The following is a 27,303-nucleotide window of genomic DNA, read 5'->3' as shown; positions in this document are numbered from 1 at the left end:
TCGCTGTCCTCACATCCTTCTCCAAAAACCCCCAACGTAGCACCGGACGTATCACCCTTAAATCTGGAGTTAGCCGAAAGTCCATACGGAGGATACTTGCTGTTAACAAGTGGCACCCATACAAAATTCAGATGCACCAGCATCTGACAGAGGGCGATCCTGACCGTCGGGTACAGTATCCTCCGTATGGACGTTCGGCTAACTCCAGATTCAAGGGCGATACGTCCGGTGCTACGTTGGGGGTTTTTGGAGAAGGATGTGAGGACAGCGACAGTGGTTGCCTCATCTGTTGAAGTTTTCGGGCGACCACTGCGTGCTTTATCGGCCACAGATCCCGTATTTCGGAATCTGCTGATGAGTTTGGCCACACCATTGTGGGAAATTGGCTCCCTATCGGGGTGTAATGCATTAAACTCTGCAGCCACCACACGCGAGCTCCGATTTCCACACATGAGGATGATCTCCACACGTTCTTCGGTCGTCAGCACCATTATTCAGTCGGTGATACCTGCAAAGATAAAACAGGCCATAATTAGGAAAAGGTTCACGATAGGACAAAACAGTTTGCGGCATTGAACTCCTGACGAAAAAACAATTGGAAATGATATGCCACATGCCTATGGTTCCATTTAAGAAACCTAAGTTGCGTTCAAGATGGCGGATTCCAAGATGGCGCCCGGGGTGGTCACATGTATCCTTGGGTTTGCCCCTCCCCCCAAACATCATATGTAGCCAAAGTTGACCTCCAACACACCAGCCTTTCCTATGACAATGCTGTCACCTGACTTTTGGCCCACCCTGTATAATAATAACCCATGGCACAACAGCCAATGAGGGGTAGGGCCTACCTACCGACTCCCACCTGCGAAGATGGGAAATCATCCAACCAGTTACGGGGGTGACGTGTGGTCAGCACGGAAAACCCCCATGGTTGTTGTAGGTTTCCATGACCGGGTTACGCTACTCATTCTTAGCTCCTCAAATTCCTCACGATGGTGAGTGGCCACTGGTCCCAAACACAGACCGAAATCTCATGAGAAAAGTTGTTATGCTTCCCCCAGGAGACTTGAACCTGTAGCTGGAACCCAAAGCATGACACCTTGACCACACAGCCACGGTGCGGGACTAAATGAACAACGGTACATACATTAATTACTTTACCATTTGTGGCTCCATTACTATCCTGTAGTAAATAACACAATTCAATACAATTGTTAATAACTTCACTAATTTCCTTAAAATCGACATTGACATGAACAATTGAACACTCACTCACACTATCAACCCAACTCGACAGTTCATCATTCAGTTGCTTAATCATTTCACTGTCTACTTCACTCACAAATGTATACTCTTCCGTCATGTATCTTCCAATCAGTGCATTTGTTATGTTGCTTAGTCCCTCTTGAATTTTCTTCATACTTTCTCTCAGAACTTTCTGTCCATCTCTGAAAATAGAGATAAGTATGAAAAACATTTCAGGCAGTTTATAAGTAACGGTTCTTTTTCAAGTAACAGTAGCTCTTACTACTTGCTTTTTAAATAAGAACTGTACCTCAGTTATTTTTCAAGTAATGATTAATCAATTTAGCATTTACTTTCATGCATGCTTCAACAGCATTAAATAACATTATACAGGGTAATTCAAAATAAATGGTGTAAATTTACACCGTTATTATGACGTTACTATTTATGATAGAAAATCAGACAAGGCATCAATATAAAGAACTCTGGAAGTTTTACTCACGTGACTCACATTATAAAGATTCAACATGGGAAGCACGTGTAATGAAAAAGGTCCAAATTATAATCAAGTACTGGCTATGCACGAGACAGCAAGTTGTTGTCAACGGTTTCGAAGGCACTAAAAATTCGCAGTTGTAACTTTGGCATTCTTTCGGAAGGGTCAAACATATGTGTTACTACCGAAACGCATGTGCCATTGTGATTCAATCAGTTCTCGATAGCTCCAACACACAATACTTGTACATCTTCTACACCATTTTGCGACACTGGCGATCCTGGTGGAGCATCGGCTAAGTAGAATAAGCCCGCTAGTGGGAATAAAACTTCCAGAGTTTTTCTTTATATTGATGCCTTGTCTGATTTTCTATCATAAATAGTAAATACGGAGAAACTAGTACTCACTTTTATCCGCGAAGCTGTTTTTTTCTTTCTCCATTAATTTCAGTGACCACTGCCACCATCCTCGTTGGAACTTGCTGTACTGTTGCTTGGCATGCATCTTTTGTTTGTAGTTCTCTGACTTCACGGATAAAAGTGAGTACTAGTTTCTCCGTATTTATAAACTACCGCGTCTCTTTTCCCAATTATGAATAAATAGTAACGTCATATTTAACTGTGTAAAGTTGCACCATTCATTTCGAATTACCCTGTACTTTGCTTAAAAAATATGAATACAATTTTAATCTTCATCGTCTCTTGTCCTGCACGATGGCTTTGGGCTTGTGCTATAGGTTGCATGCTGGTTCGAGTCTCCTGAGGGGAAGTGTAGCAACTTTTCGCCTGAGATTTTGGCCTGTTTATGGGACCGATGGCTACCCACCATCATGAAGAAATTGGGGAGCTATGAATGAGTAGTGTAACCCGGTCACTGAAAACCTGCAAAGATGACTGAGGGTTCATTGCACTGACCACGCATCACCCATAACTGGTACGATGATCGCCCACCTCGACAGGAGGGAGTGAGACCGGTAGTTGGTAGGTAGGCTCTGGTTTTCAAGGGTTGTTTCACCACAGGTTATTGTTATATATATTTGTTACGGGCATATGTTTTGCCATCATATGATTTTCTTCAAGTAAAGGGTTATTTTCATATTGAAACACATTGTTTATTGTAGAAGGGAGAGTCAAATGTAAACCTTAATTTGTTTGTTTCTTATCTAGTAGATTTCTGTATGTAGGGTTGCACAAGTTTGCCGCATTTTAGCACAGACCTATTGCTGATCTTCATATATTTTCAAGTTGAGTTAGTGCCTGTATACCTTAAGAAGAATAAGTCTTTGTGGTCCACGTGCAGTCACTTATGAGCCACTGCGAAGGCTTTTCCACCCATCTGCCTGCGAACTGAGGCCATTGTCGTACTTTCTCCTCCATTAGTAAACTTGCTGGTGTGGTAAGCATGCACAGAGATGTTGAATTTTCATTTGCCGAGAAATTTCTGTAAGTTAGACTGACAGAGGGCAAGAAACCAGTCCTCTTCGCTGGTGGAATTGTCTAGAGAAGGCACCATCTTTAAAATAACAAAAATGGCATTTTCAAGCTTATTTGATTAGTGCTGCAGCCAGGAGATTGTCCTATAAATAACAGTTGATACCTCATGTAAATTTGAACTGTATACAGGCTGTCATATAATTTTTGATGGAATTTTAAGGTTTTCGTTTGGCTCGTGAAATAATTGAATGAAAATTAGTGTAGAAGGCCATCAGTAAAGAAAAGGGAAGACTGCTTGCAGCTGATAACACACACCACCTTCTACGAAGCTTATCCAAATTTCAATTAATGCTTAAGGTAACCATTAGCAGACAACAAATTTTAGCTTTTTGGTGTCTGTCCAGTCAGCCTCTGGTTACATGCCTCAAAGAAACAGTATTTCTGGCTGCCAACCCCCATAACCGGAGGGAAAGGCTAATTACCTGGTTAAAATTGGAAGTCTGATAAGAAATTAAAACAAAGAAGTGAAGTAGATATAGGGTTACCAGATCGCTATGAGGGAAATGTAGGACATGATGTTCCAAAATGTAGGACACTGAGTCAAAATGTAGGACACAAAACATTCACAATACATAATACATATTTCTATAAAACACGTTAGAGAGTAATTTAAAATTGACACTTTTCAGTAAAAAAAAATATTTCTTAATGAATTCTTTAATTCAAAATTTCCAAACTTGTAATTACACTAAACAATGCACCTGTTTTAACGGAACTTCTCAGAGGAGCCAATATTTCCCAAAATTTCAGTCAAAATATATTTATGAGAGACTGAACAGTCAAACTCTTTGATATTATTTGGGCCAGTACCAAACTTCTTACAGACTTTATTAAAAAAAATTCTCTCGTGAGTCCGTTGTGCTGATGGTAATAAAAGTAGTCTCTCAACCTTTGCATTATGACCTGTAATGGCAAACAAATATTCAGCAATTACCATAGAAATGGTTCCAGAAGTTTCATCTTGGGTACTTTTTAGTTGAATAACAGGGTGTCTACCAAAATATCAAATCCAAAATTCATTTATTTTTCGTTTCTGTTTACCTAAGTAGGGGTCGAATAAATAAAGGTTAAGTTTGAAATTAGCAATTAAGAAAATAATATTTAATAAGAAAATACATTTATTTTTCGTTTTTGTTTACCTAAGTAGGGGTCGAATAAATAAAGGTTAAGTTTGAAATTAGCAATTAAGAAAGTAATATTTAATAAGAAAATACATTTATTTTTATTTTTCGTTTACATAAGTAGGGGTTGAATAAATAAAGGTTAAGTTTGAAATTAGCAATTAAGAAAATAATATTTAATAAGAAAATACATTTATTTTTCGTTTTTGTTTACCTAAATAGGGGTCGAATAAATAAAGGTTAAGCTTGAAATTAGCAATTAAGAAAATAATATTTAAAAAGAAAATCCTACCAAAAGGCTGGTTAAAATGTAAACTGCAGCAGTATACAACAAAAAATATAGATCTATATCTATTAATGCATGCTGGACTGCATTTTGCAGACTAGCGAGGCTCTGGCGTTTGGATTCACAGCCAGTATAATCTTATGGGGGGCTCGTGTTCTCGTCCCTATATGTTTGTGATTGTCTCTTCATGCATCTTATCTTATGGCCATTCATCCTCATCTTTGCGACTAGCCAAAGGGGCAGAAAAGTTAAGTAAAATAAACTGAATCCACTGATCAGTCATTGGGATAGCAAAAATTCTTGACCACAAGTATAATTTCTTGACTTTTTATTGACTTCTTGACCTACTTTCTTTATTTTTTCTTGATTTTCACGACTTTCTTGACTAGTAGACACCCTAAATAACTTGGTTCTCTAAACCCCTGCTTTACAATCAAGATAATGAATAAGAATGGAAAAATACCTTGTTTCATCAGTATAAACCCCAAGGCAAGAAATTACCCTCAGGCATTGAACGGTCGCGTCATCAGAATGCGGCCCCAAAACTTTTGTTCATTAATTGCTTCCGTTTTTCCGTTTGTCCTCTAGCAGGACAATATTTTATTTTATTTTTCAGCAATGACTGAAACAAAATAAATGCCACTATTGAGTTTGAGTGTGCAGTCCATAGACATGTAACTTGCATGATTTCTCTTTGTTAAACTGAAACACGTATTTCCCTAATTTTATTACGTGACGCTCAAAATGTAGGACATTTATGACATTTTTCAAATTTTATTTTTCAGCAATGACTGAAACAAAATAAATGCCACTATTGAGTTTGAGTGTGCAGTCCATAGACATGTAACTTGCATGATTTCTCTTTGTTAAACTGAAACACGTATTTCCCTAATTTTATTACGTGACGCTCAAAATGTAGGACATTTATGACATTTTTCAAATTCCTCCCGGACGCCGGACACAAGGCTAAAATGTAGGACATGTCCGGGAAAATCCGGACGTCTGGTAACCCTAAGTAGATACAAACTATGCACATCTCCTAATATTACTAAACGTAATTAGATCAAGAAGACTTGAACAGGAGAGAGACAAAGCTAGGATTACCAGATGTCCGGTTTTTCTCGGACATGTCCTACATTTTAGACTTATGTCCGGTGCCCTGGAGGGATTTGAAAATTATCATAAATGGCCTACATTTTGAGCCTAATATTATATTAATTAGGAAAATATGTGTTTCATTTGAACAAAGAGAAATCATGCAAGTTACAAGTCTATGAACTGCTCCAAAACTCAATAGTGAAATTCATTTTGATTCAGTCATTGCCAAAAAAGAAAATAAAAGTTGTTCTGCTAGAGAACAAATGGGAAACCGGAAGCAATTAATGAACAAAGTTTTCTGATGAAGTCACTGTTCAATACCTGAGCGGAATTTCTTGCCTTGGGGTTTATAATGATAGAACAAGGTGTTTTCCATTCTTATTCAATATTTTGATTGTAAAGCAAGGGTATAGAGAACAAAGTTATTCAGGGTGTCCACCAGTCAAGAAAAGTCAGGAAAGTCAAGAAATTATTCTTGTGGTCAAGAAATTTTTTCATTACAATGACTGATATGTTGATTTAGTTTATTTTAGTTCACATTTCTGGCCCTTTGGCTATTCGCAAAGATGAGGATGAATTATGGTAAGATAAGATGGATTGAAGGGACAATCACAAACATATAGGGATGACCCCCCCCCCCCCCCAACACAAGCCCCACGTAAGATTATAATGGTTGTGAGTCCAGACTCCAAGAGCCTCGCTAGTCTGCCAAATGCAGTCCAGGATGATAAAGCAGGTCTAATTCTCTTGTTAAATACAGCTTCAGTTCTCATCATAACCGGTCTTTTGGTTGGGGTATCCATTAAATAAATATTTATTTTCTTAATTACTAATTTCCAACTTTACCTAAGTAGGGCTAGGGGTTGAATAAACGAATAAAAGAAAGGTCAAGAAAAATCCTGAAAAAGTCAAGAATTTTGGATTTGTTATTTTGGGTAGAAACCCTGTTTTTGAACTAAAAACTACCCAAGATGAAACATGTGGAACCATTTCAATGCTGAATATTTGTTTGCCATTATAGGTCATAATGCGAATGTTGAGAGAGTATGTACTTTCATTCAATCAGCAGAACGGACTCATGAAAAAATACGTTTTTCATAAATTCTGTACAATGTTTGGTAATGGTTCCTATAATTTCAAAGAGTTGGACTGTCCATTCTAACATAATAATATTTTGACTAAACCTGTAATTTTGAGAAAAATTGCCTCCTCTGATAAGTACCAGTAAACATGTAGTAAGAGGTACATTGATTAGTATGATTACAAGTTTGGAAATTTTGCGTTTAAAACTTCATTAAGAATTCATTATTTAAAACTGAAACGTGTCATTTTTAAATTACTTTCTAACATGTTCTATAGAAATATGTATCATTTATTGTGAATGTTTTGTGTCATTTCCCTTGTAGCGATCTGTTAACCCTAGACAAAGTATTTTAGAGGAATTTGGGAAACCTAGTGGTAATGACCTGTATGAAGACCAAAGCAAAGGTGGAAGGATACTGTTCACATAGTCCTCAAAGAAACTGGGAAGGATAATCAAGAATTCATTGCTATTCAACAAGAGAGGGACAAATTAAAAAACTCTTGTTTCTCTGGCAGAAATCTTACAGTTTAAGTTAGTTAAGCTTTGCACTTCAAATTAGATGTTTCCATTCATGATTGGTGCTGTAAAAGTGGTTTTAATAATGCACAAACAGGCAATATACAGGAAATATACTTCGGGAGGTCTGACCAGGTGTCTCAATAATAATAATATTTGATTAAATTAAAATAATATGTAAATTAATATTGTATTGTTTACATGAATAGGTAAAAAGATGGTAAAAGAATTGAGATATAACAGCACAAATTCATTATCTAGTTTACATGTAGTTAAGATCGCCCAAATTTGTATCAAAATAACTTCCCTGGCAAGGAAATCAATGTCAAATAGGTAAAGAATTTAATATTTATTGAATAACGAAAACGGAGTTAGATTCAACTGACTAAAAGTAGAATTCCTGATTAATATTTTATGCATATTATCATAAGTAAGTAATGTGCATAAATCTTTGGAACTGTTCTTCAAAGCCATATGATCCCAGTTCCTTGCCTTCCAATAAGTTCGGTGTAAATTAATAATCACATTTACACATTGCGAATTGAATTGTTCTTTCCAATTAATTTGGAAGCATCACTGTCTTCTTTACTGTTTCGTTTGTTCCTGAGCAGCGGTAGTTTCACTTTCTCTTAATGGCAGCACTGGTGCATGTTCTTTAGCTTGCATCGTCTGCTGTGCTTTCTACTGGTTTGTGCAGTGTAGTTCTTGTTCCTTGGGTACGTGGAAGGGTGTTCTGTTGGAGGACTGCATTTTTCTTCTTCCATTCTCAGAGTGTTTACAATTTTGTACAAAAAAAAAATCCCTGACTTTTCCAGGTTTTCCAAAGTACCAAAATATTCCAGCGCAAGTCATTAGGACAATTCATGTATTTAAACATGTGTGTAAGAATGTCACTACATTTTAGCTGCACATGACACTCAGTGCTCAAAGTAAGGGGGAGATGCTGGGAGAAATTACCAAAAACATCTCCCCCAGCTAATTCACTTTCAATTGCATCCTGGGACACTTTGGATTCAGGGGGAATGCTTTATTCTTCAAATAAAATTTTGAAAGCATATTTCTCTCTCTCAAGCAGCTCATAGTAAATTTCTGAGTATCGGAGAATGCTCAACCAATGTACAATCTGGTATCAATGGGCACAACTTGGAACTGTGAGCATCTTTCATTTTCAACAATGCAGCAAACAACAATAAATATCATAGATGGTTACATCCTTAAATTATTAGCATCCACAACAACTAAATTGTGACAGTAATCACTAGAGTCTGGATTTATAAGCACAATCAAACAGTAAAATAAGCAAGTTAATAAGCACAAAAAATGAAAAAAATAAGCACGAAAATAAGCATAAACAAATACAGGAAAATTTAAAAAAATATTTCTTTATTAAATCTCTTAACTTATTCAAAGTTGTTACAGTATGTAAGGAAGTTCATCCTGAGATTTTCTTGTGTGAAGCTCCAACCAGTGAAGAATGATTTGTACAGTGAAAATGTTCTTTCCACGTCGCATGGCATCACAGGCGCATGTGAAAAACACCAGAATTATTTTTATAAATTTGACATAGTGTTTTGTAACAGAAATTTTTCAGTAATACCTGACTGAGCTTGTTGGATGCAATTTTATCATGGCATGACGTGGATCGTGTCAGCCATAGGCGCCGACTCCATGGGGCATGTTAACGATGTGGGGGCAGAGCCCCAAAATAATTTTGCTTAAGAGGATCTAATGTATTGTTTTGCTTCTCTTGTAAAGTTTACTCTGAATTGTGCCATATGAACTTAACTTTAAAAACACATTTGAAATGTTCTAGACCATCAACTTTGGGGGGGGGGGGCTGAGACTGCTAAACCATCAACTTTGGGGGGCTATGACCAGATACAGCAAAACACATGACTTATTACTATATACTAAGTATATAATTGTGAGTATTATTAACATTTTTACTAAAAAGAGTTTTAAAAGAAGATGTGCATGAGCTGGGAGAGTGGATGGGACGTTCGGGCTACAAATAGCTCTTACATGAAATTCAGAACGAGATAATTGATATATAAGGGAGATCTGTTTTGCGCTCCATGGTAGCAGATATTAAAAGTCGGGAATATTTTGTTATTATGGTTGACAAAACTTGTGACATATCCATCCGTGAACAATTGACATTCTGATTCGAACTGTAAATGACAATTTTAATATTTTTGAGGAATTCATGGGCTTTTATGAGATTCCAAACACTGAGGCCAAAACTTAAAAAAGGGAGGGAGTGAGTCATTCATCAATTTATTTCAGTGATCAGAGCCCCCCCAATAATTCTGACAAGTCGGCGCCCCTGGTGTCAGCTGACTACGAGAAAAAGAGGGCGGGAAATTCCCATGCGGCTATGCATTGATCTCGTCATCCCAATGCCATCAAGTGATTCAAATATGACAGATTTGGGTAAAATATGCTACTTTAAATCAAAATCATAAAATAAGCAAGTATAACAGTTTCCTGCAGAAATAAGCATTTATAAGCACTTTCAACCTTAGTTAAAAAGCTCATCAAGTTATGTAATACAAAGTATAACCTTTCTTCTTACCATGAGAAGTCTGGAAAAGAATATGCATTTCACTTATAAATCTGGGCTCTAGTAATCACCAATAGTACTGGATGGAAATATTTCAGTCTGGAAGTCAAGTGGGATAAAAGGACATCTCGATGTTCAGGATGGGAAATGTTCACCATTTCCAAACAAAGTAAGGATATTTTCGGGATGAGAAATACTCAGGAATTTCGGCACAGAATACATATTCATTGCAGAAGCATTAGATTGTTATGATTGATTTAGAATTGTAATGAAGATTAGCACTAAAAATGACCAACAATCATATTGTTACTCACAGGCTGCTGTGGTGGCCTGCCACGTGATTCTATATATCTAACAGAAGACTAGCAGTATCGTGTTTGGGTGACAGATCCCACTTAACCATGTTTTTAGAATACTTCACATGTTAAAAGTAATAATGAGAAGGGAAACTGAAGACAAATTGACTGTTGGGGTATAAGAGGTGAGCTTTACCATAATGCTTGCCATGTAGTGGTTAATAAAGAATTATTTTTTTAATAAAAATTCACAACAATTACAACATAATTAAAAAAATATTATAATAAAATTTAGTAATGCATGTATTAATCCTAATCTTTATCAAACACAACCCAAAAATTCCAACAAGAAAGTGATAATTCTAATAGTTATTTTCTGTAGTACATTTCTATATGAAAATAGTTCAATACATGACCCCTTTCCCTAGAGTATTTAACCCTCCATAACCCACGCGGCAGCACTGGTGCCGCCTTTTCTGAAATTCTGAATTATTTTCCTTACCAGTGCAAAGGAAAGCACTAGGTAACTTATCTACACTATTCCCACGAAAACAGACACATTCACACCTTCTTTCTGGTGTTCTTTCAGTTGCTTACATCCCTCAGAAGTGATGGGTCCCGCTTAGGCGGCACTCAGTACTGCACGCGGGAACGTTTCCTATCTTAAATAATAGCACTCCAGCCATGAATTTGGCGGATATAAGAAGAAAAAAATGACTGTACGTTGTTTGGAATGCAAATTAATTGTATGCAGGAACCATTCCAGTACCCATACAAAATGTCAGAGTTGTCAAAATAACAATATTGAAAAGTGACAACATTTTATTTGAATTTGTATATCTCTTTTCACGTATATCTCATAAAAGTAGAAGAAACATATTGAGATTTGAAAATTTAATATTTTGTAAGTATCTTCAAGTTGTGTTTTACTCATTTGATTGCTTTCTGTGCGAGTCAGCAAGATTTTGACTGAGAATTTTGGAACGAATTGTTGCTTTCTAAGCCCATATAAGTTGTATGATTTCAATTCGATTTGAAAAATATGTTGAAAATTTTTTAAAAATACGTTGAAAATTTTGTGAATGGTGAGTTCTTTAGTTCCTTTATTATATGGCAAAATTTTTATTACTTTTGGAATAATATTTTAGTGTATTTGCTTCAAGAGTCTAAGCATGTACTTCTATGTGATATTTTCTATAAAATTTTCAGTTTATATAGTTTTAGTATAGCTAATTAAAATGTCCAAAATGGACTGTTTGCGGTCATATATACATTGCCTGATTTCCAGTAAGTGCTAGGGTAATTCAAACTCAATTTGCATCAATAATTCATCTAAATAAATTTGATTTTGACAGGGCGGCACTAAGTGCCACGCGAGGGACATTTCTGCTACTATGAGGGTGCGGATGACGGGAGGGTTAATATGAAATTTCTACTGCAAATACCAGTAATAATCAGTGTATATAAAACTGAAGTATAGTTTGTCCACAACAAATACAAAATTGCCTGTTCTTTTTTCTATGTTGAGAAACCAACATTTAGTGCACTACTAAAAAAAATATTCATTTTTCCAGACACACAGTAAATTTCCCTGGCATTTCCATGAATTTTCCAGAAAAAGTAAATTCCCTTGCTTTTCCAGGATTTCCAGACTGGTAGACACCCCAAGTCTGGTACAGGGTGCCAGGTTGGGTGTGCTTGTCCACTGTCTAAGTTTAGTGCTGGTTTCTGTTGGATGATGCTTTCCACGAGGAATCAGTTGGATGAAGTGTGGATGTGGAACAGCGATGTGCCGTAGACTATAAGTTTATGTCTACATGCGTTGCCTACGCGTAATCTACACGAAGATTACATTGACGTATAATTTACATTGTGTACTGTAGACAATGCAAGCAACAGGGAAGTAAAAAATACCAGTGCTCTCTATAAGAGAAAGTATTTTTTCTTCAAACATGTCAAATATAATCTGGGCCAATAACCAACTTAAGACCATCCGACGTAATCAAAGTTATCGAATTTTCAGTAACGAGGGGAAAAGGCACTACGGGAAGAAAAACAAATGAGACTCTCATTTGTTATAAGAGCCATAGTGAAAACTGACATTATTTTTTACAATAACAAAAGGGAAGGCTAAAAATATGTTTTTGTCTTATTACTGCATAAGAAAGTGCATGTGTCTTTAAAGCAGATTTTTCCTCGTGTGAAATGGTAGAAATAGAAGTAAAACAAATCTTGCCATTCTACGGACATTGCATTTTTTTGGGTATGTCGAGACAAGTTTATTTTGCAGTTCAATTAATACGCAGTGAATTGGTTGAATGTAAATAAATACTTAAAACACTTATTTTTGTTACTTCCTGTAGTTTACGGTTATTACAAGCATAAGAAAACAGTTTTTCATTGTGATGTTTATAAGGATTATGTAGGACAAACAGCAAGGAAAATGGCAATAAGATGGCACGAACACGTTTTGGACATTTTAAATCTAAACCCAAGAACAGGTTTGTCAGCTCACATCATCGAAGAGAAGCATTTGATTAAAAAGAGAAGGGTTTTAAAAAGATTGACGGGAAACATAGAGTTGAATGTCTGGGAAGCATCGTTCATTGCAGAAGAACACTGGAATAAATTAAATAATGAAAATGGTAACATAGATCCAGTATGGAGTTTTCTCTTTCACAAATGGTGTAAGCCACCATCTTTAAAATTTAATGTAACAGAAAACATCAAGAGACTTTGTGAAAACAATGATGACTTTGAATTACCTGATGATATTTGGGATTCATAATTTTAAATACAAAAAAATAATGTGATCAAAATTTTTTACCTGAAATATTTTTTGTGTGTCATGTATAACTCTTTGAATGATTACACACAAAATTTTAGCCATGTAGGGTCTATAATGTTAATGTTATGTTTTTCAGGACAAGGTAAGCCCTGACTGAGAAAATGGAAAAATCGGATGTGACAGCCGTCATTAAGTACTGCTTCAGCCTTGGCAAGATCTGGAAAGTGGGGAGGGTGCTCGATTAGTTCAAATACAGCAACAGCGGAGGCTGTAAGATGACTTCTGTGGGCTGGAGTATTGTCTTGCAGCAGCAGCACTTTCATGTGACACATCCCTCTGCGTTTCTCCTTGATTACATCCATCACTTTTGGAATCAATTGCGAATAAAAGTCACCTGTGATCGTCTTTTGGTGCTGGAGGTAGTCAAAGAACAATACTCCCTTGGCATCCCAAAAAATGGTGGCCATAAGCTTGCTAACTGATGGCATTGTCTTGAATTTCTTGGGGGGCCGAGAATCATGATGCCGCCACTGCATTCTCTGTTGTTTTGATTCAGGATCATAATGGTGTAGCCAGGTTTCATTTACGGTCACACATCTACCAAAAAAGTTACCCGGGTTTTTCTTAAACAAGGCCAAATTTGCCTCTTAACAGAGGTACTTAATGACAGCTCTCACTTTCGATTTTTCCATTTTCTTAGTCAGGGCTCACCTTGTCCTGAAAAACATAACATAACATTAACATTATAGACCCTAAATGGCTGAAATTTTGTGTGTAATCATTCAAAGAATTATACATGACACATAAACAATTTCAGTTGTTTTGGATCATTCCTTCTATGTTAGGGACAATAATGGTTGAACTCCCCTCATACATCCAATTTTGAATACACAAACAAGCAAAGTTATAAAATAAATGTATTATGAAAATCTTGTTTGTTGAATCAGAAATTCATGTCTTGTAAATGATGAATGTGCAGCAAATTGAAATCTAATATTTTCCTATTTATGATCAATGTTCAGTTTCATCTATTGTCGCACACACAATCCAATTTGTTACAGAAAAATACATGACATAAAGGAAGTACAAATAAACACAAAAAAACATTTAAAAAACAAAAACAAAACAGAAGTATTGTACACAAGTATGCACAAAGAAATGTACAGAAATTTAGATACAATCCTCACAAAAAGTTTGGAATACTGTTACGTTAGGCAATAGCTGATAAACACGACTTTGGAATGCAACAACACATGGTATCTGTCTGCTGGACGTTCTCGTGTTTTCGCCAACATATGCCACCCTGCCTATCACCTATTGCCTAATATAATAATATTCCAAACTTGTTGTGAGGAGTGTATTATAAAATATTACCTAAGGATCTGGCCTTTCAACAATTATTTATATTTTAAATTGCAATATAATGAAGGATTTGTAAGATATTACATGCAGAAAGTAAATACAAGACATAATCATTTCTTAGGGACAAAATCAGGGTTGCTACGATTGATTATGAAATTCCCTGATATTCCAGGTTTTCAAGTCCAAAAAATGAAATTTTGTCAGACATGTTCATCATCATGATTTATGCTCTTGAACCTTGTGTTTTTCAATTGAACATATAATTCATTAATTTTTATGAATATTCACTTTCACAACTTATTATTTGTAGCAAATTCTACACACACAAGAACATGTGAAAATTCGAAGAGTAAAATGTAAAATTGCAATCACATCAAATGTATTGGATGCTACAATCACGTGCATCTAGCCATCAGGCTAAGGTAACAGAGATACATTATTTTATTATCATAACAGATCTCCACAATATAAAAACAACAGAAAAAAATCATAAACCATACACAATTTTTCATTTTTTGGTGGATTTATAGTGTCGTATATTTTACGACACTATAAAATAATAGACGATAACCTCATCTTCACCAACCTTTCCAATAATTATGATCATATTGTCAATGTACTTTAGTTATCAATCAGATATCTGGACTGCAAGTTTTACTTTGATATTCTTTCTATCTAGTATTATTAAAGTGAAAATTTATTACAGAAATTCGAAGGAACCATAATTTTGCACAAGACTGAGAATCATAAGAACAAAACAAAAAACAAGTTTCTAAACTGAATCTTTTTTGGGAGTGGAATCACAAGAACCGAATCCAGAAGTGGAAGTAAACTGGTTGTTCATTTTGCAACTTTTTCTCTTGCAGACTTCAAAATGCACGTAAATTGCAGATGATCTGCCAAATTCCCTGACAAGCAAAATTCCGTGACATTTCCCTCTTTTCCAGGTTTTCCAGATGCATAGCAACCCTGAAAAAAACATACTTCAGCTTCTAGATTTATACATATTTTACCTTAATTTATTGTAAAACTCTTCCAGCCTTGTTTCAAGAGCAAAGGACATTTCTGCAGCCTCTTGAATGCTGGATGAGCTTAAATATTTGGCAGTTGACATTACGTGGTAGGCGGTTGTCTCCCATTCTTTGGTTGCAGCAAGAACTCTTTCCGCTGAAAGCATCTTGTGCTCACTAGCTACTCTGTATGCCAGAGTAACTGCTAATGCTTGCCAAGCATTACATTCCGATTGGAGATTCTTCACCTAAAAGTGAGAGAAGAATTTCATTGAGCATCAATCTCTTTTTAAATTTGGCTATTTTATGGATACATAAGGTATGATATCATAACTGACAGAGTCCTTTAAAACTGGGACAATAATAAGACAGAACTCCATAAAGTTCTGGGATAATAATGAGACAGGATTCCATAAAAGTTCTGGGACGCGAATGAGACGGAACTCCATAAAAGTTCTGGGACAAGAATGAGACGGAACTCCATAAAAGTTCTGGGACAAGAATGAGACGGAACTCCATAAAAGTTCTGGGACAAGAATGAGACCGAACTCCATAAAAGTTCTGGGACAAGAATGAGACAGAACTCCATAAAAGTTCTGGGACAAGAATGAGACAGAACTCCATAAAAGTTCTGGGACAAGAATGAGACAGAACTCCATAAAAAGTATGTAATATTATTGTCTCAAATGTCTCGTATGAGGCTCACATTCCAGAAATTATCACATGAAAATTCCATCCATAAATATCACAATATACACTTATGTCGAATTTTGGTCTGGCCTCCTTGACACCAGGGTCCCGGCTTTGAATCCTGGTCTGGCATAGATGTTTTTACTGAGTGTCTCATCATCAATTTTATTTGTGAAAATTGATTGTAAAAGTGAACACAAACAGTATTGAAATTAAATAAAGAAAAATAGTACCAACACAAGTGTGTGTGAATGTCAATAAAATATTCCCTTAAATATATGTTAATGAGTGTAAATGACATTACAAAAATATCACATGCATGAGCAACGAATAACAGCAAATTCTATCAGTGCTAATGGGAAGAAAAATTCTAAGTATATACAATGATTGTTTAGGAGCCATGGTAGTGGTTGGTTGGGCATCTGACTGCCATGTGGGAGAGACAGGTTTAATTTTTGTGGTGTATGATCTAAAAGGTTGGAATTTTTTTTTCAACCCTTTCCCTGCATAAAGCAGCTCCGGGGTTCAACCAGGAGGAAGGCGGTAAAGGCAGCCTGAGCATTGCGCTAATCACATCACTTCCACAAAATGGCTGAGACCCTGCCTCCACATTATTTCTATGTGCCAAAAAAAAAGCACAATGCAATGAACATGGGGTAACCTTTATTATTACAATGATTGTTCAGTCACAGCTTTCATTAATGATACAGTAAGTTCAGTGGAATCTCGATTATATTATGTTTTTCAGGGGACCAAGCTGAAAAAACTTAAAATGCAGGAAAATGTAAAATCTAGGAACACAAATTTGGGGTTCCACTGTAATTACTAGGGTGTGGATTCTTGTTTTTTTTTATTATTATAATTATTATTATTATTATTATTACACTGTAGTAAAACAGGTTTTAATGTTTAGAATTTGTTTTGTCAACACAGGAAGCTCAACAGAACATAAATATAAGACTTGAAATCAACATTTAATAAAAAGCATACTTTACAAAATTACCTCTAGTTCAAGAAGTACAAGAACACATAGTAATTAAAAAATTAACCATGTACTGAATTATATAAACAGCAAAAAAAGTGCATGACAAAGTTCAAATACAAATCAAAAAAATTCTATATACTCGAGAAATATGACAGTATATATGAAATTCTAAATTTATAGATTTTTTGTAATTAAAAATAAGTAAAACTGTATCAAACCATCCTAGCAATGTATATGGTTTCTGTGGAGTAATACATTCAAATTCAATTATTATTTCTAGAATGACTACACTAACACATGCAGATTTACACTATTATATTAATGAATTTTATAAAAACTAATTATCATTAATGTCATGAAGAGTAAAGGACTATGCTTACAGTTCTGCTACAATATCAAACTAATGGTGAAATGTACTAGTACTGTTAATGTAACAATAATACCTTTTCCTCAAATCTTTGAATTTGGTGTTCATAGAAATTATGATATTCACTAATGATATGCACATCCTTGCTGGTGTCCCATTTCGTATTCAGAAAATCTTCCTTAATGTTGGTAAATGATTGTGTGACGTCTGTTTCAATCTTTTTCATATTTTGTACATCTTGCATTCTTGCTTCTTTAACAATAAAAGAAAGAATCAAATATGTAGAAGTTCATATCTCTATAGTATAAGTTCCAGCCTGTTGTTCTTCCCAAGATACTGATCACTCACCAATCAGAAACAAGGAAAATGTCATTTGCAGAAAAGCAAGGGTGACTTGAAACCAGATTGATTGATTTGCTTTATTTTACTTTGCAATTGTGCCACCTTTGGTTAATTGCGAAGATGAGTATGAGTGATGACATGACGAAACTGATGATTGGACGTTCACAAACATGCATGGTGGGATTCGAACCCGAGACCCCTGGCACTGTAGCACGATGTGTTAACCACTCGGCCACGGAAGCCAGCAACTAGCAACCAGAGAAGCAACATGTATGCACATGCTGTTCCCACTTCGTTCCCATAAAGGGTTACTTTATAGACGGGAGACATGCTATACTGTCCAATAACATAGGTGACAGGCATCGTCCATCGTTCACTGTAAAATTATATTGTGAATGAATGGCAGGTTATGATCACAGAGTCTCTTGTGCACATGTATTGTAACCACCTCCTTCAAATTCCAACTCCTGCATACCGTATTTTCTTTGCTGCTGAATTTTACTTGTACTCCTGTTGAATTACATTGCACTTTTTATTATATTCTTGAGAATAGCATTGTATAATTTATATGCACTGTGGAATTTTTTACTAGGATTCTTCTTCGGATTTCACATTTAATAGCAATTTCAATCCCAAGAATAATTTTTATTTTTTATCAATTATTACTACATTATTTATTTAAAATATGTTTGCAGTAACTTTTATAAGAATTTTTATTTCTTTTTTACTTTCAAAAATTTAATTACAGAAAATAATTTATAAATGTGAGAAAATGTATTTACAATATAACATTTTGTATATATGTGGAAAGAGGACGTGTTGTAGATTTGAGAAAAAAGAAAATATTATGCTAAGTATGTTATTATTTATGATTTTCTGAAAAATAGCAAAAACCTCCATCTCCTGAGAAAAACGCAGTGTTTTCAGGTCCGTCCAGAAAAGGTTAATTCTCACATTTTGATGTCTTGTTAAATGAGCTTGTTTGTAACCAGTATGCATGAATGTGTAGACTGTTTACAGCTTGGCTTCTACCCATTGTGTTTGACAGTATGTAGCAAAAGGCTGCATGGTTTATGCTACAAAGATCATTGTACAGCAAGTGAAGGAAGAACAACAGGTTAAGCTAAATACAGCTAACTGAATACTGGCATCTGCTTTTTCAGAGCATATGATTAAAATAAATTTGTTTTCTATGAGACAAAGAGAATATACTTTCAAAAATGTAAATCTTTCAAGATGTAATCAGAAGTATTTTAAATACGTATAAAATGTACTTCCTGAAGTTTACCAAATGCAACTGCTTTTAGAACTATTCTACTATAGTGGAACCACAAGCAAAAAAGCCTGTGCAGACCCGCGACTCTTGTTCATCGTACTCCTGCAAGGCAGGGAGGGGCAGGGTGAACCATGTTTCCTTATGGCCCGAGCTGAACGGTTTGAGGGGAAGGCACACGAAGGATTTTAGCTGAAGGTTTTTTTTGTTTGTCGTCGCTCTAGAGGTTTTTTTGGTATTTTTTGATTTTTATAAAATGTATAATTTTCATTACTTTAGCAACAAGATAGTGGGGAGAAATGAATTTTGTGATTGAATGAATAAATTGATTCATTTTATTTCGAGTTTCTGTCAATTTTGGCTAATTGCGGAGCTGAGATTGGGTTTGAGTTTTTTTGTTTTAAAACCATTTTATGCACAGAAAGGCTAATCGGGAGTGGACCTACAGTTTTAAAGTGTAATCTGAACCACTATATGCCTCCACAGGGTATTGAACCTGGGACACCTTAAATACAAGGCGACGGCGTTACAACTACACCATCATGGAGGCCCCATTGCGAAGATGAGGATGCGTGGTGATGATGAAATAGATGAAGGGGCAATCCAATAGAGGGTTATACTGCACATGGTTCCAGACGCCAGTCTCGTTCGGGTGAAAAATGCAGTCCAGGGCAGGGTTCTAATGGGTTCTATTGGGTTTCGCTGCAGGACCGGAACCTTTTATCTTGCACAATTTAAATTCAGTCCAAGTTGCTTATTGTTACATTGAAAAAAGGTTCCTGGACCGAATTGAAATTCTTCCGTAAGAAAGGTTCCTGGACTGAATTGAAATTCATTCTGGAAAAAAGGTTCCTGGACTGAATTTAAATTGATCCGGAAAAAAGGTCCCTCGACCAAATTGAAATGATTTAAATAAGAAAAGGTTATACGCTGTCTAAAACTCATTTACGTTTGCTGATTTTCTCTCCCAGTCCGGGACTGAATTTTTACAATTCCTGGACCAGGGTTGACCGACTAAAACTTGCCTTCTAAAAATGTCCGCGAGTATGTTCTACATTGTAATGTCACACTGAGGTTGTAGAAAAGATAGTGCAGGGAATAAATCAAAACGTTGTTGTTCTCTCGTGGGCCAGGTTCAAAAACTCCCTTGTCGAAGAGTTACTGTACATAACGCAATGGACTATATTAGTGTGACGTCACATTGTGTTCAAACAAACTAGTCACGCGTTGCTCTGGCATCCGATCCAGCCAATGGGAGTCGTCGATGAGGTAACGTGAGGCTGCTTGTTCCCAGCAGATGTTACAACAGGGAAGGGCAGTGCTGCTACAACCAAGTGAAGGAACGTGGGCGAGAGAATGGGGCCATATGAAGAGTGGTAACGTGACTGCAGCGTTTGCGTTTCACCCATTTCTACCTTGTACCTTAGATTCTCGAGACAGCCAGCACCTGGATTAGTCTTTCATGCTCACAAGTGGATAACTGTTTATCGTCAGGTCCATATTCGATCCAAGTTGCGTATTGTTTCATTTCAATATGGAACTTGGACCCTATTTAAACTGATTCGGAAAAAAAGGTTCCTGGACCGAATTTAAATTGGTTCGGAAAAAAGGCTCCCGGTACGAAATGAAATACTTTACAGATAAAAAGGTTCTTTTCGATCCAGAACCCATTTACGCTTGCTGATTTTCTCTCCTGGACCGGAATTGAATTTATTTAAAATTCCTGGACCTTTAACAACCCTGGTCCAGGGTGTACTGCATGGAAGAGAGGTTGACATTTAGGTGTCTTTGGAAACGATCACCCCTTACACCCCTGTGATTAAATTTTATCTCATGTGAAAGTATGAATATACAAGGTGTACAACTTTGCTTCCGCCGTTTTCCGACAGGTGGCAACAACAGGAAGTAGCGGTCGAAAGAAGCAGATCGCAGACGTCACGCAGTTAGCTTGGACCTCTGTCAAGATAACCCCATTCAAACATTAGTCGAGTGGTGTGTGCATCGTGAAGTTGTTCGCGATTGAAAATGTCAGTGTACGAGCCAAATTCTCGCCATTTGCGGGAGGTTCTACTTTTTTGTTTCAATATGAAGAAAACTGCGGCTGAGGCTCATCGAATGCTCTCCACTATGTATGGTGAGGACACTATAAGTGAGAGAACCTGTCGTGAGTGGTTTCAACGCTTCAAGAACGGTGACTTTAACGTCGAAGACCGGCATAGTGCTGGAAGACCAGCTTGGCGTTGTGTACTATGAGCTGTTAAAACCAAGTGAAACAATCACAGGTGCTCGTTATCGAACGCAATTAATGCGTTTGAGCCGAGCATTGAAGGACAAACAGCCGCAATACAGCAAGAGGCACGACAAAGTGATTTTGCAGCATGACAACGCACGACCCCACGTTGCCAAAGTGGTGAAAACGTACCTGGAAACATTAAGATGGGACGTCCTACCCCACCCGCCTTATTCTCCAGACATCGCTCCCTCTGTTTATCACCTGTTTAGATCAATGGCTCATGAACTGGCTGACCAACACTTCCGATCTTATGAAAAAGTCAAAAAGTGGATCGATTCGTGGATCGCTTCCAAAGATGAACAATTTTTTAGACGCGGCATTCGTACGAAGCCTGAAAGATGGGAGAAAGTAGTGGCCAGCAATGGACAATACTTTGAATAATGCCTGTGTAAGCAATGTTTTTCATTACAGCGTCATATTTTTGGGGAAAAACGGCGGAAGCAAAGTTGTACACCTTGTATTAAATAAAAAACTGGTATATTGATACGACATAGTTCCAATAGAAAACTTTGGACTACTTTAAAAAGTTTTAATTTCACAGTATCTGTGGTAATTTCTATAAGTATCAGCACAGTGGTATCAGTGTCAACTCAAAGTGGTATTGGATCAGCCCTTCTTTACTAAAAAATAAATTTAACACCACCATTTTGATACTATAATAACATGCCACATATTATCCAATAAAGATTATCTTGACACTCTCTGATAGTTCACAACTCACTTCTTTAGTTTCTTGGAATTCTAAGGGGTGACTTTTTAAGAAGATGCCCAAATGGCAACTTCACTTCCACATAGTACACCCTGGACTACATTCTGCAGATCAATGAGGCTCTGCCGTGTTCTGACATCTATAGGAGTTTGCATTTGTCTCTTCATTCACTTCACCTTATCACCATTCGTCCCTATTGTTGCAACAAGCCAAAAGTGGCAGAAATGTGACATTAAATAGACTAAATCAAATCAAATCAATTTAGTTTCATGGTTTCGTTATATTATACATTCTAAGGTGCCTTTTTGGATACATGTTTTTAAAAGTAATTTTATATTTTAAAAATGCAATATTGATGCATATTTGAGATATTAAGTACATAGTTTGCACATTAATATACATAATTCATGAAGCTGTTTGTGCACACATGAAGTATGAAAACACTCAGGATTCAACTTGGAAATTTTTCACTTATCAGAGTAATGTTTTGGCATTTTTCATAACAGGCAGTTCACCTTCCATGATAACAATACAATTTTCTCTGTTACGCATTTGTTGGAGAGGGAATTCACAGCAAGTTTTCATTGTCTATGGGAGTCAAAACATTATACGTTACCTAACTTAATAATAATAATAATCCTTTGCGCAACAGCCCTGAAGGGCCTTGGTTTACCTACCGACTGCCAGTCTCCCTCCCACGCTTTCCTTCGTCACCTCTAAGCGTGGAGATCTGCAACCAGTATTGGAATGGTCAGGGGGTCAGCCCGACGTATCCCCAGCCGTTATAGTAGGTTTCCGGGACCGGGTTATGCTTACTCATTTGAAGCTCTCCAATTTCCTCACGATGGTGGGTTGCCACCGGCCCTATACATAGGCCGAATAAATTCCGACCAGAACCGGATTAGAACCTACACCGTCCCGCAGCGAACGATCTCAAGACGAGTGAACGCCTTAACTGGCTCGCCTACGGAGGAGGACTTAATAGTGGACTTAAAACTGCAAATATGAAGAGTAACTTTTCTCTAATACTCATGGGCACTTTACAGAACTGAAATAAACATGCAACTTGTGCAAAATAGTACATCATTCCCTTAAACTATCCATTCCTGATAAACAAATATATTCTTGTATAGCATATCAATCTCGAAAATTCAATGATGCATCACGCAGTCATTCACCTTACCTATTGCTTTACTAAATTGCTTGAACTGATTCGTTAGTTTTCTATCTAACACTCGTTGTGCTAACACTTCTGCATGTAGACCCATGATCTGCTGGGGTACGCGAAGAAGAAGAGCAACGTAGCGCTTCCTTATTTCTTCGAGGAGTTGGCCACGCTCCTTGCAATGAATGCGGACCTAAAAAGCAAGGTGGAAATATGTATACATGTGTACAGGTGTTCAGAATTAGAACTTGAAGCTTGCAAATGCAACTGCAATCTTTAGTTTGGCTTCCGACTTAAACTATTAAGTCACAACCTTTGCTGACTACACAAGTCTTATGCTAATAAATATAAAGGAAGATAATAATGTTCTCTTGAATCTCTTCTTACATAAATATGGAATATTAATTGATGTCATGTAATTGGGATAATTGACAACTGCATTATTTCTTTTGTCGAGGTAATTTCTATGACATTTTCTTGTATTTGGGTTATATTGGGACATGCCTTTCCAGATTAACTGCAACAATGGGAAATCTTGACAATTAAACAGTTTATTTTCAACAGTGAAAGCAAACCACATGAAGATTTGAATGAATGATCTAAAAGGAATTCCACACATTTGTATTTGGTACGGTCAATAAATAACCAAATTGGAGTGCATTGTGGCAACGGACAAGATCTTGCTCAGCCGATATACGCCAAAGAATAAACGTGACAACAAGGAGTGAGCAAGATCTCATCCATTGCCACAATGCACTCCAGTAAACCATCAAAAACTGTATCACGGATCACTGAAGCATCCTTTGTGGCACCTGGCACTGACGCCGTGACTCACCTCACTGAATGACTCACAGGCACCTTGGAGGCAAATTACACATACACAACCTCCCTTCCCTGCAAATGATGCTACTTAGCGACGTGGTCTGGAACTCATCTCGCAGACATGTGGCATACCCCGGCCTGGCCTACATATACCTCAAGTTTAATTGCTGTCACTTTATTTCGCTATCTCAGGGCATTAATCCGGTTATTTATTAACCGTACCAAATAATATCTTATATTTTGGAATATCATAGCAATTTTTTGAAAGGAGTGATGATTTCGAAAACTGCCACCTTGGCTTCAGCCAAAGGTGAAGCCAAGCCTTAAATGACAGTTATGTTAATTCCTGAATAATTTAAAACACAGCTATAGTAAACTGATGCGTATCATTGCAGTGAAATACTAATATTAATTAATTAGCTGCGGTAGCTCAGTCGTTAGGGAATCTGACTACAATGCGAGAGGCCCAGGTTCGATTCCAGCATAGGAGAACTGGGATTTCTTTCCACCTGTTCAAGCACCTCTGGTGCCCACCCGCTTCGTTTAAAGAGATACCTGGAGGAAAGAAACTCTGGGGAGTAAAGGCAGCCAGGGGTATGGTGCTGATCACATCACCCACACCTTTGGCCATGCTCAAGAGTGTGTGGCACCCATTATACACCTTCACGGTATGGTGCAAACCACAGGGGAGCACTTTACTTTTTTTAATGAATATTTCGAACAATTTGTGCCTGTTAACATTTTCAAGCATTGGTATTCAAAGTTCAAAAATGGTGCCCAGTCCTGGTCCATAGAGGTGTGAAAGTAAAAACATACTAAAAAAATAACCATGCTCAGTGATTTTACAAGTATAATTCACATCAAGGCAAATTATTATTCAGAATGTACAGGGTGACCACAATTTTAGTTGCCCTACTCAAGAGCCATATGGAGCACGTTCGAAGCAATGGATTGCACTGAAACTTGGTATAGATATTATGGAGAACATATTGATGAAAAGAAAATAGTTCAAATTTTTACCACCAGGATGAAATATGGCGCTAAAGTAACAACCACCACTAAATTGAGTTTGTCAGTACAGTAGTGTTCAATATGCACCCTGTCAACATGAATGACAGTTTGGAATAGGGTGACCATATGTCCCATTTTGACTGGGACAGTCTTGTTTGGGAGACATATTTTTTTTAAAAATCCTTAGAAGTTAGTTTGAAAACTAAATGCAAATTTGTGAGATTTCATGCTATAAAAAAAGTCGATGGAATTTTTAAATTAGTGTCATGGCAAACACTGCTTCAAGTACTTCATAGAAATTTGTTATTTGGCATCACTTTTCTTCTACTTTTGGCCTATCACGCCAAGAATCACTGCCATCGAAAAGCTTCGAGCAGACAGCAGTTTTATTGTTTAGCTTTGGTTGTTTCACAGTTATTACTGTTTTTTGTGGAATTCCTTATTTCTAGAGCAGTAAATATTAAGGGAGGTTATGAACAGTTCTGGCATTCTTTAACTTCAGCGTAGGCCTAAAAGGCTGATCAGGAGAGGAGAAACACTGAGCTTACAATTATCCATTTGATAAGATAAAATTTTATTTGTTGCATACAATGTATCATTTATGTAATTCGTACTTAAACTAATAATAATAATAGTTTTATGATTGAGACATCCCGTCTTTGGGTCAAAATATTATGGTCACCCTACTTTGGAAGCATAATGGTTGCACAAGCATTTTCCGCAATGTTGGCACCATATTTTAGTGCCACATTTCCACCTAGTGGTGAGAATTGGAACTATTTTTTTCGTCAGCATTCGTTTCAATGCAATATGTTGCTTTGAACTAGCTTCAGAGGGTTCCGAGTGGGCCAACTTTAATTGTAGCTACCCAGTGCACACATAAACATGCTTACCTGATCGATGACTTCACAAAATATAGTGTTATAAATCCCTTGTTCTTTCTTGATCAAAGAAACCAAATTTTCAATTTGATCCATTTCGACTCTCCTTCTCGGATCCAGGTAGCCTTCATCAATACCAGCTTTCTCCAGCAAAGTGTCCATGACGTCAAGCAGCCATTTTGTCTCTCTGCGACTCCCACGGATTATGCTAGGAAAACCATTTATGCGTCTCTCCTGCTCTAAGTCATCTTTACAATGTTTTCCTTCCAAAATTTGGAGCTCATCAGAAGTGATAAGTTTCTTTAGTTGAAAATCATGATGAGCAAGCATTTTGGAGATATCCCAATTCTCGTCGTAAACTTCATCAGGGTCACTTTCAACATATGCACTTTTTTCTGCCAAAAACATAACATTATGTGAGCCGTATGTACCGACTGTTTGATCTATAATGCTCTGGAACTTTGAACTTCTCCTATGATCGTTATTTGGTTCAACTCTACCCGAAACGATATCATGCATGTGCTGAGTACCTGAAGATTTTCTTTCCGATTTGTTATCACCGATTAGGCTGTCTTCACCCTGCATGTCGCGGGTGGACTCTTTCTTCATCTCCAGAGCAAAACTCTCTCCAGGCTTTTTTGGGGTTATATCCATAATTCTTCACCTTTGTATCCTGAAAATAAATCTGTTTGTTAGTCCTTTAACCATAACCAACACAAAGAAGATGCAAACCATGTACTAGACCAGAGATTCCATAATATTTTTAGTTTCATGGCACCCTTAGTAGTGGCGCAACCACAGGGTGGGGCATTGCCCCCACCCCCACCAACCTTGATCGGAAATGAGTTCTAGGGGGGGGGGGCAAATATTGACGGCCAAGTGTACCTGCAGGGGGCAATTACCGTCAGAAATACACATTTTATGCAAATAAAAATACTTTTCGTAAAATTTTCTTGCTTGCTTCGCTCGCAATACCTACTTTTCTTAGTCTTATCAAGTTCTGAACCATAGCTAGGGGATGGCGGGAGACGGCACTGAGCGCCGAAGGATCTAAATGAAAGAAAAGTTGTAAAATTGAATGATTGATTTGTGTTCTTTTAAGTCTACTTTATGCACAGAAAGTCTAATTAAGACTGGACCTATAGCTTAAAGTGATTTCCAAACCACTATGTGTCTCCACTGAGTATCGAACCTGGGATCCCTTGATCACAAGGCGACGATGTTACCACTACACCATCGGGGAGGCACAAAAGTTGTAAATGATATAATCCCATGGAGTTCCGTGAAATTATTTGCACCCTATTAAAATAAAATTGATTTCAGCCTGCAAAAGAATTGGATCCAAAAAAATTCTTGCTCGGTTCGCTCGCATTTTGTGTTTGTTCGCTGTAATGCATTGTAAATGAC

The 27,303-nt window shown here is 36.9% G+C and overlaps 1 protein-coding gene across 1 annotated transcript; it reads right to left on the bottom strand.

Annotated features, from left to right (window-relative positions):
• Window positions 1-494: 494 nt before the first annotated feature.
• Window positions 495-26,565, bottom strand: LOC145981448 (uncharacterized). Its single transcript, XM_083114680.1, has 4 exons — window positions 25,909-26,565; window positions 15,362-15,606; window positions 1,273-1,448; window positions 495-508 (listed from the first exon to the last, which is right to left on the bottom strand). The coding sequence occupies exons 1-4, from the start codon at window positions 26,548-26,550 to the stop codon at window positions 495-497; spliced, it is 1,077 nt and encodes a 358-aa protein (XP_082970806.1). The 5' UTR covers window positions 26,551-26,565.
• Window positions 26,566-27,303: the final 738 nt, after the last annotated feature.

This window comes from Lepisma saccharinum, chromosome 29 (genome assembly GCF_977018435.1).
Source record: "Lepisma saccharinum chromosome 29, izLepSacc3.1, whole genome shotgun sequence".
Taxonomy (NCBI): domain Eukaryota; kingdom Metazoa; phylum Arthropoda; class Insecta; order Zygentoma; family Lepismatidae; genus Lepisma; species Lepisma saccharinum.
Note: the sequence above shows the minus strand (reverse complement) of the source record. Positions and strands in the feature narration are given on the sequence as shown.

Coding starts and splice junctions, on each gene's coding strand:
- LOC145981448 (XM_083114680.1), bottom strand. CDS start 26,550: ATGGATATAACCCCAAAAAAGCCTGGAGAGAGTTTTGCTCTGGAGATG. Junction 15,607..25,908: donor TTTGTGAAGTCATCGATCAG/GTAAGCATGTTT, acceptor TCTCACTTTTAG/GTGAAGAATCTCCAATCGGA. Junction 1,449..15,361: donor GAGTTTTACAATAAATTAAG/GTAAAATATGTA, acceptor CTCTATTTTCAG/AGATGGACAGAAAGTTCTGA.